The sequence below is a fragment of the Triticum urartu genome, chromosome 7A, assembly GCF_056163025.1.
Source record: "Triticum urartu cultivar PI428250 chromosome 7A, HENAU_Tu73, whole genome shotgun sequence".
Classification (NCBI taxonomy): domain Eukaryota; kingdom Viridiplantae; phylum Streptophyta; class Magnoliopsida; order Poales; family Poaceae; genus Triticum; species Triticum urartu.
Genome location: NC_141879.1, coordinates 660087217 through 660098175, shown reverse-complemented (window position 1 = coordinate 660098175; position 10959 = coordinate 660087217). Strand labels below are relative to the sequence as shown.

The 10959-nt window shown below is 44.6% G+C and overlaps 1 protein-coding gene across 1 annotated transcript; it reads left to right on the top strand.

Moving 5' to 3' along the window:
• Positions 1 to 4665: 4665 nt before the first annotated feature.
• On the top strand, positions 4666 to 9680 carry CPSF30 (cleavage and polyadenylation specificity factor 30). The gene is made up of 7 exons (XM_048692290.2): positions 4666 to 5068; positions 5703 to 6113; positions 6883 to 7045; positions 7184 to 7294; positions 7506 to 7574; positions 7676 to 7762; positions 8581 to 9680. Exons 1-7 carry the CDS (start codon positions 4722 to 4724, stop codon positions 9343 to 9345), a joined length of 1953 nt encoding a protein of 650 aa, XP_048548247.2. The 5' UTR covers positions 4666 to 4721; the 3' UTR covers positions 9346 to 9680.
• The last annotated feature ends 1279 nt before the right edge of the window (positions 9681 to 10959 follow it).

Here is a 10959-nt window from a genome sequence, read left to right as displayed (position 1 = left end):
AGATTATTTTGAGAGTCTTAAAAAGCATGGTAATTTGCTTAAAATCCAAATGTGCTAGGTATACAAGATTAATAATAAAACTTTCTTATGAGTGTATTGAATACTAAGAGAAGTTTGATGCTTGATGATTGTTTTGAGGTATGGAGGTAATAATATCAAAGTCGTGCTAGTTGAGTAGTTGTGAATTTGAGGAATACTTGTGTTGAAGTTTGTAAGTCCTGTAGCATGCACGTATGGTAAACGTTATGTAACAAATTTGAAACATGAGGTGTTATTTGATTGTCCTCCTTATGAGTGGCGGTCGGGGACGAGCGATGGTCTTTTCCTACCAATCTACCCCCCTAGGAGCATGCGCGTAGTGCCGAGGTTTTTGATGACTTGTAGATTTTTGCAATAAGTATGTGAGTTCTTTATGACTAATGTTGAGTCCATGGATTATACGCACGCTCATCCTTCCATCCTTGCTAGCCTCTTCGGTACCGTGCATTGCCCTTTCTCACATTGAGAGTTGGTGCAAACTTTGCGGGTGTATCCAAACCCCGTGATATGATACGCTCTTTCACACATAAACCTCCTTATATCTTCCTCAAAACAGCCACCATACCTACCTATTATGGCATTTCCATAACCATTCCGAGATATATTGCCATGCAACTTTCCACCATTCCGTTTATTATGACACGCATCATCATTGTCATATTGCTTTGCATGATCATGTAGTTGACATCGTATTTGTGGCAAATCCACCGTTCATAATTATTTCATACATGTACACTTGATTCATCGCAATCCCGATACACCGCCGGAGGCATACATATAGAGTCATACTTTGTTCTAGTATCGAGTTGTAATCATTGAGTTGTAAATAAATAGAAGTGTGATGATCATCATTCAATAGAGCATTGTCCCAAAAAGGCCAAAGAAAAAAAGGAAGGCCAAAAAAAGAAAAAAAAGAAAAAAAGAAAGGCCAAATAAAAAAAGAAAGGCCAAATAAAAAAAGAGACAATGCTACTATCCTTTTTCCACACTTGTGCTTCAAAGTAGCACCATGATCTTTATGATAGAGAGTCTCTTGTTTTGTCAATTTCATATACTAGTGGGAATTTTTCATTATAGAACTTGGCTTGTATATTCCAACAATGGGCCTCCTCAAGTGACCTAGGTCTTCGTGAGCAAGCAAGTTGGATGCACACCCACTAGTTTCTTTTGTTGAGCTTTCATACATTTATAGCTCTAGTGCATCTGTTGCATGGCAATCCCTACTCCTTGCATTAACATCAATCGGTGGGCATCTCCATAGCCCATTGATTAGCCTCGTTGATGTGAGACTTTATCCTTTTTTGTCTTCTCCACATAACCCCCTCATTATTCTATTCCACCCATAGTGCTATATCCATGGCTCGCGCTCATGTATTGCGTGGAGGTTTATGAGTTTGAGATTACTAAAGTATGAAACAATTGCTTGGCTTGTCATCGGGGTTGTGCATGATGAGAGCATTCTTGTGTGACGGAAATGGAGCATGACTAAACTATATGATTTTGTAGGGATGAACTTTCTTTGGCCATGTTATTTTGAGAAGACATAATTGCTTAGTTAGTATGCTTGAAGTATTATCATTTTTATGTCAATATAAACTTTTGTCTTGAATCTTTCGGATCTGAATATTCATGCAACGATTAATAAGAATCACATTGAAATTATGCCAAGTAGCACTCCGCATCAAAAATTCTTTCTTTTATTATTTACCTACTCGAGGACGAGCAGGAATTAAGCTTGGGGATGCTGATACGTCTCCAACGTATCTATAATTTTTGATTGCTCCATGCTATATTATCTACTGTTTTGAATGTTTATGGGCTTTATTATACACTTTTATATCATTTTTGGGACTAACCTATTAACCCAGAGCCCTGTGCTAGTTTCTGTTTTTACCCTGTTTTAGGGTTTCGAAGAAAAGGAAAATCAAACTGAGTCCAATTGACCTGAAACTTCACGGAACTCATTTTTGGAAGGAAAGAAGCCCAGAAGACTTGGAGTGCACGTCGGGGGATCTGCGAGGAGGTCACGAGGCAGGGGGGGCGCGCCCACCCCCCTAGGCGTGCCCTCCACCCTCGTGAGCCCCTCGTGGCCCCCCTAACGTACTTCTTCCACCTATATATCTCCATATACCCTAAAAACATCCGTGAGCACAATAGATCAGGAGTTCCGCCGCCAGAAGCCCCCGTAGCCACCGAAAACCAATCTAGACCCGTTCCGGCACCCTGTCGGAGGGGGCAATCCCTCTTCGGTGGCCATCTTCATCATCCCGGTGCTCTCCATGACGAGGAGGGAGTAGTTCTCCCTCGGGGCTGAGGGTATGTACCAGTAGCTATGTGTTTGCTCTCTCTCTCTCTTTCTCGTGTTCTTGATTTGGCACGATCTTGATGTATCGCGAGCTTTGCTATTATAGTTGGATCTTATGTTTCTCCTCCCCCTCTTCTCTCTTGTAATGAATTGAGTTTCTCCTTTGAAGTAATTTTATCGGATTGAGTCTTTAAAGATTTGAGAACACTTGATGTATGTCCTGCCGTGCATATCTGTGGTGACAATGGGATATCACGTGATTCACTTGATGTATGTTTTGGTGATCAACTTGCGGGTTCCGCCCATGAACCTATGCATAGGGGTTGGCACATGTTTTCATCGTGATTCTCCGGTAGAAACTTTGGGGCACTCTTTGAGATTCTATGTGTTGGTTGAATAGATGAATCTGAGATTGTGTGACGCATATCGTATAATCATACCCACGGATACTTGAGGTGACATTGGAGTATCTAGGTGACATTAGGGTTTTGGTTGATTTGTGTCTTAAGGTGTTATTCTAGTACGAACTCTATGGCTGTTTGTGACACTTATAGGAATAGCCCAAACGGATTGATTGGAAAGAATAACTTTGAGGTGGTTTCGTACCCTACCATAATCTCTTCGTTCGCTCTCTGCTATTAGTGACTTTGGAGTGACTCTTTGTTGCATTGAGGGATAGTTATGTGATCCAATTATGATATTATTGTTGAGGGAAATTACACTAGCAAAAGTATGAACCCTAGGCCTTATTTCCTATCATTGCAATACCGTTTACGCTCACTTTTATCACTTGCTACCTTGCTGTTTTTATTATTTCAGATTACAAATACCTTTATCTACTATCAATATACCACTTGTTTTACCATCTCTTCGCCGAACTAGTGCACCTATACAATTTACCATTGTATTGGGTGTGTTGGGGACACAAGAGACTCTTTGTTATTTGGTTGCAGGGTTGCTTGAGAGAGACCATCTTCATCCTACGCCTCCTACGGATTGATAAACCTTAGGTCATCCATTTAAGGGAAATTTGCTACTGTCCTACAAACCTCTGCACTTGGAGGCCCAACAACGTCTACAAGAAGAAGGTTGTGTAGTAGACATCATACCGCATCACCACGACTTGCACCAGCACCACCATCTCCTTGGTCTCATCGTGGATCAGCAGCGGCGATCACTGGGATCATGTCACAAATCCTCGCAAAAAACACAAGAATGAAACGATTTGACCAATATCGGTAAACTCGTGCTTGCGTAGCGCACGAGCATCCACCACCCCTACTCGTCGCGTTGAAGAGGACGAGGCGGAGCGCCTCCCGGCGGAGGAAGAGCTCGTCATCGTCGAAGGTAACGAGACAGGCGCATTTGAAGTCCGACGCGTAAGTCACGCGCCACCGGACGTTGTTCGCCATCCTTCAGGTGATAAGCAAGCTGCCTCAACGATCGATTGCTAACAATCGGCTTCGCCACGCCACCTGTGTCGAAAACGATAGCCTTTCATAAGATCCCATACATTTAATAATTGTCCCAACACATAGGTTTTCTTGAACAATGTGTTTGAGCTTGTTTTTCATAAGATCCCTTATTTCTCGAATGCTTGCGGCCATATAAACGGCCGAACGAATCTTTCTCGAGCTTTTTGACCTTTTCTTCTCTACATAAAGATGTTGTGCTCCTCATCCACGGCAGGGGCTCTTTCTCTGCTCCCTCCGCTACTGTAGGGTCGGAGAGAAGAGATGTTGCAAGCGTATTATGGGGCTGTTTGGTTTTAGGACTAGCATTGACATACTTTGTCACACATTTTTGTCAAACTTGACTAAGGTTAGTTCATCAAAATAAGAGCCACAAGTTGGCAAGCCAGGGAATCTTGCCGCACTTTTTATGTGTATGCCATGTGGATTCAAGTATGGCTTGCCTGAGGTGTGGCTTGAACCAAACACTCATCTAAGTTGGTCAAACTTGTCTAACTTTAGGTATGATAATTTTTGGCAAAGTTAGTCACAAACCAAACAACCCCTATGTATGAATAAAAAGACACTGCGTGCAGGAGTTTGAAGTCGTGCTGATGGAAGATTCATATTATCATTTTAAAATAATTAATGATAGGGATACACATGTTGATCGAAAATATTTTTCGACCAACATTAGGTACGGACCTAATACTTTAGGTGAAAAAAAATCATCCGACCAACGCCTACCACGCCTTAAAAATACGCCCTTTTTTTTCTATTGATGATTGAAAACAGAGATCACGGATATGAAAGATCGGACGGCTGAGAAGAAACCGAGTCAAATACTCCTGCTGCCAAACTTTGAAACCCTTCTCTAGTCGAAAGAGAGGAAAAAATAGATTGCCAAACCCTAGCTTCAGCTCCTCATGGACGACGGCGACGGCGGCCTCAGCTTCGATTTCGAGGGCGGCCTCGACACGGGCCCAGCGGCGGGCGGGCTAGCGCTGTCCTCGGCCGACTCCGGCGCGACCGGCGGCGGCGGCGGCGGAGATGGGGGCGGGCACGGGCGAGGCCGCGGGCGCGGCAGCTACAGGCAGACGGTGTGCCGGCACTGGCTGCGCGGGCTGTGCATGAAGGGCGAGGCGTGCGGGTTCCTCCACCAGTTCGACAAGGCCCGCATGCCCGTGTGCCGCTTCTTCCGCGACTACGGCGAGTGCCGCGAGCCGGATTGCGCCTACAAGCACTCCTACGACGACGTCAAGGAGTGCAACATGTGAGATCCCCAATTCGCTCTGCACCCCCAAAGCTATTGTTTTTTCTAATTTGGTCGGGAAGTAGTTAATTTTTGTCACTCTGATGGGTTCGTTCTAGCTCTTGGAGATGTATGGCTGACCAATTTTGGTCGAATTTGGCGATTAGGATTTGTTAACCTGGCAAGCTACCTACTAGGGTGTTCAATTCATTGGTTGATTGGGGAATTTAGGCTTAGAGATTGCTGTGACCAAAATCCATGGATCGGTCTTCAATTGTTATCCTGTAGTTCAATTCAATATGAGGAAATTTAGTGTATAGAATGTGGTTTTGATTGCTGCTGATTGAACCTACTGATAATATATATCGAAACACATTGTACATGAAGTTGGTTGCAACAGAGAGTGACCATAGTATGACTTGTAGACCATGGTTGATGCAAGATGCTAGTTCAAATGTACTGTGACACTAATGAGCTGTTTTGTGTAGTCATATACTCCCTCCGTCCCATAATATAAGAACGTTTTTAACACTACACTAGTAGCAAAAACGTTCTTATATTGTGGGACGGAGGGAGTATATTGTTAAAATGCGAAAAACGGTTCATTATAGGCATTCACCCAATCTGACATTGCGTATCTCATGGTGGTTCGCAGGTATAAGATGGGATTTTGCCCTAATGGCCCAAATTGCCGATACAAGCATGTCAAGTTACCTGGACCACCACCTCCTGTCGAGGAAGTTCTCGCGAAGATTTTGCAGATGCGGTCTTCCAATTTCAACAAGTTTAATCAGCACAGGAACAATAATTATAATCAGCAGGGGGACAGGCCTCGACCTCCACCTGGTTCAGGCTTACCTAACCAAAATTCGACAGACAATGCTTCAACAATGCAACCAGCTGCTGGGCAACAAGCTCAAACAATGAATCAACAGCCCCAACAGAAGCAGCAGCAGGTGCAGCAGCAGCAGAAGCCAAATACAAACGACCAGGTTCAAGGTGTTCCAAATGGCTCCTCTAATCAACCCACCAGACTTGCAACACCCCTCCCGCAAGGGTCGTCTAGGTGTGTGTGGAGTTTCTAGTCAATCTTGTAAAGCTTTTAGCATACTCTGTGAAAACAATATACATAGTTTCAGCTCCCATAGCATATATATCATAAAATACAAACATTATGTTATATGTTCTGACATTTGATAACAAAGTGTACATAGTAAGGAGCATACCTCTGCAGTTCCTGGAGGGGGTAGTGCGCACATATATATAACTCAATTATGTATCTCTTTGAGTCATTCGAATACTTTCTATGAACTCCTTGTAGTTTCTCGCTGACTACATTATTTATGTATTTGTTCTAAAAGAATACTGTATGTATGTGTTTCAGTTTTTATCATCTCTAGGTGATGTGCTCTAATACTTAAGCAGCCAAGATTTCACACGATTATGTGATATTATAGTTGCAAAACCATACAGAACAATTGACATAAGTAAATCTAAATGCGCATCAATTGTTGTATTTGGGGTTAGTGTGCTTCATGAATACAGTACTACAGGTTGACCTTCTACTATTGATGTTGTGCTTCATAGTCATTTTTCAATTGTTGATTGATACATATCTTATTCTTATGGATAAATTATTCCAGTACTTGTTATCTGATCTATTGTTATGGTTAAGGGATACCGGATAATCTTGCACCCATAGTTCATAACTCCATCACCCAGAACACAGTGTTTCCTCTGTTAGAAGTTCTCTTTGTTGTTTCGTAGTATGAGGTGTCTTCTGATACTATAACAGTTCTCTAATTAGTCTCGGGTTTGTAAACTTGAAAAATCAGGTACTTCATTGTTAAGAGTTGCAATCGGGAGAACCTGGAAATATCAGTTCAGCAGGGAATCTGGGCTACTCAAAGGAGTAATGAGGCTAAACTAAATGAAGCTTTTGAATCCATGGACAATGTTATTTTAATATTCTCAATCAATAGAACACGTAATTTCCAGGTAAGACTGAGGTTTCATCTTTGCTATTTTTCTTGACTGACATTTTTTTCAAACTCATTGTTGAGAGTTGAGAATACTATTTCGAGGCCATTCAGTAAGAGATGCATATTTAGCTCTAATACTGTTACGTTTTTCAAGGGTTGTGCAAAGATGACTTCTAGGATTGGTGGCTACATTGGTGGCGGAAACTGGAAATCTGCTAACGGAACAGCACATTATGGTCGGAACTTCTCACTACAGTGGCTTAAGGTACATGTTTTCTTATACATTCTGTGTTGGTGTTGGCTATCACCTTTTTTTGCCGCTTGGTCCTCTCCAGGACCTTACTAGAGCTGACAAGCGCAATATATAGTTGATAGTTTGTACCATGTCACGTGGAAATATTTTGCCTTAATTTGGGTCCAGCCTGTCTTCCTACCATCTTGGTATGTGTATATTTACACCAGTTTTTGCACTGCAGCTTTGCGAATTGTCGTTTCAGAAAACTCATCATCTTCGCAACCCATACAATGACAATCTCCCTGTCAAGGTACTATTTCAGAGCATCACCTTGTCCCAAATGTGTGTTTGCCTGGGCTGTTTGATATCTCCTACATTCCTACCTATTTAATTCACCTTTGACTTTTGCAGATCAGTCGAGATTGCCAGGAATTAGAACCTTTCATTGGTGAGCAATTGGCTTCTCTGCTTTATCTGGAGCCAGATAGTGAACTTACGGTATGCAACATATTTCTTGCCTATTACCATGTTGCTCGATATTGCCATTGGCTTGTTTCTTATTGGTGGGCATGTCAGCTTGAGCCGTCACAAGTATGAATGTACCATTGTGGGTATACTAACGGATTTGCTTTGAGCTAGTATTCCTGCTCACTAAACGTGATTTAAACTGCAGAAGAAGTAGCATCACACCACCATGTTTCTTACTGCAGAAGAATTTACATGTATAGCTTAACCATTTTCATTCAGCACTTGGAGACAGACTGGTGTTCTTTTAGTTACCAGTTAAATCATGATGGGTAACCAATAGCCACATGTTAGGATCTGTACAAGTGCACATATAAGATTTAAGGTGTCAGGATGTGGAGTATATTACCAACATTTATAATATTTTGTTACAAAGTCAGTAAGTACTAGGGATACATATCATTGATGAAAGGTCATAATAGATTTGCAGTTTTAAAATTGACTGAAAATTAATAGCGGCATATTGTAATATTGTACACACATGATAAAATTGGAGTTTGTGTATGGTTGCACACATGATGACCTCTTGTAGAAGCAACAGGGTGCAGCACCATTATTTTGTGGTGATCGGTACTGTTTTTGCCTGAAGATAGTTTGTGGTACTGGTACATGTGAATAATTGTGTATGATAGAATGGTAACTGGCTGGCTCCTTTGCTGAAAGGTCTAACCCACTTGTATTTTCTTGTTTCAACAATTTTTGGCAATCACATGTTGCATATCCCTTTCCTTTTCACTGTTTTGAGGTGATGCCATGTGTACCGTCTGATGCTTGAACATGGGATTTTTCAGGCTATGCTAGTTGCAGCAGAGGCCAAGAGAGAAGAGGAAAAGGCGAAGGGAGTCAGTGCCGACGAAGCAGCTGACAACCAAGATATTGTGCTGTTTGAGGACAATGAAGAAGAGGAGGAAGAGGAAAGTGAGGAGGAAGACGAAAACAATGGCCAAGAATCCCAGGGAAGGGGGCGGGGAAGGGGAATGATGTGGCCGCCTCAGATGCAGATGCCACGTGGACCAATGATGGGACCGCGCGGCTTCCCTCCCAACATGATGGGCGATTTTGGTGGTGGTTTCGGCTTTGGCATGCCCGATCCGTTCGGCATGCCGCGTGGCTTCCCACCATTCGGTGGCCCAAGGTTCCCCGGTGACTTCCCCAGAGGTCCCATGCCTGGCATGGTCTTCCCCGGAAGGCCTCCGCAGCCCGGCGGCATGTTCCCCATGGGCCTCGAGATGATGATGGGTCCCGGCCGAGGGCCGCTCATGGGAATGGGCGGGCCAGGACGGCCGAACCGCCCCATCGGCATGGCCCCCTTCATGCCGCCGCCGCCACCCCGTCCCGTGAAACGGGACCAGAGGAGGCCGGGCGGCGACAACAGGGGTGACAGGTACGAGACAGGGTCTGACCAGGGGAGCAGGGGCCATGACAACAATGCTGGCAACTCCGGAGCAGACGGGAACAGGTCCCAGTCTGGGGACAGGTTTGGCAGGAGCGCCTTCCGGGACGACGACAGCGAGAGCGACGAGGAGGCGGCACCCAGGCGGTCAAGGAAGCGATAGGGCGGCAAACTCGAGTGCTCGAGAAACCAACCTTTGATCCGTGGAGACTGATCATCTTCTCCTCTCCGCCGAGACAAGTTCTGCCGTGAACTGAGAAGCGAGCTCGAACAGGAGCAATAGATGTTGTCTGTTGTTACATATTTGTTTTATACTCAGATTAGAACCGGATGGTGTCGTCGACTCTGGTTGCTGGGTGGTCTGCCCCACCCGTGTTGTGGTCATTGAGTGTTTATACTGATGCGGCAAGACCGTGAGAGATAATTTTGTGACATGTTGAGATTGATCGCTTGATCGGGTTGGTTGATAATATATCCAATTAGGACTCATATGACAAATGCAGTGTTACTTAAAGAACATCCTGCCGCGCCGTGTTATATAGTCCGTGACTTGGATGATATTGTGACATGGTTAGGCTGGACTATATGGTCTGTCTCTGTCTTTGTCTCTCATGATGTGTGTGCGAGATGGGCCTGATGAGTGAAGTTCAGTTCGTTCTTAATACTACCAGTTTTCTCATTCTGTGCTTGTTACCATCTTTTTACGTGTCTGAGCTTGATGGTTTCTTTAGGAAGTGTAAATGGAGATTGCAAAATATGCCATTGCCAGCACACATGCGAAGGAAATGTGGCATGGCAGGTTCACGACGGGGACTGGCTGGCCATGGACCTGCACTTACGCTGTTGTGCGATGTACTTTGACTGGTCCAAGTCAAGCACGCACACGCACACCTGAATCTGAACCCGAGCCAGAAAGGAATATACCTTTAGCGCAAGAGGGCCATTGGTAGACAGCTCCCGCTGGCCTGCGCACGCACGCATGGGCGCATACAGCGCAACAACATGCAGAGGCACGGCACCCACTGACCACCGGCATCACCCCGCACGCAGAGGCCAGAGACCGACTGAAGAGATATGTCCATACTCCTACCATACCCTGCATGCATGCAATCTCCTTTTTTTGCGGGGGAAAATTTGGGAGCTTTATTAAACGAAGGCGTTCAGCCAACAGGCTGCTGATCAGGAAGCTAGGAGTGTTGTCAAGCCAACTCTCGGTTCCATCAATCGTGCAAGCATGCTTAGCACAGATATGAGCTGGACCGTTAGCTGACCTAGATACATGCTGAATTATAAAAGAAGTAAAAGTGCTAGCTAGCTCTCCAATTTCTATTAAGATAGGTGCCACAATAGAGCGAGAATCATGCCGAGCGGCCCAAAGGTTGACTACCTCCAAGCAATCTGTCTCGAGCACGACTTTCGAAAAACCCCGTAGCTTGGCGAAGATGACGCCGTCATGAACTGCCATCAACTCCACGATGAGGGGGTCAGTCACACCCGGGTATGGTTTGCTCCAAGCACCATGAAAGGAACTTGCTGATCGAGCAACTCCGCCCCCGCCACCCTTGCCGTCCTCCCTACGGATCGCAGCATCGGTGTTGATTTTTACAAATTCCATGTCCGGGGGGCGCCATCCATGTCCAGGCAACAAGATTGCGTGACGCCGAGGGATTTCCAGAAGTGAGAGTGTTTCCCTGGTTCTGCGAACTGAAAAAGCAGGATCCAGCTTGTCTTCCCCATGCGTCAGCTTATTTCTAGAGTGCCAAACCGACCACATAAC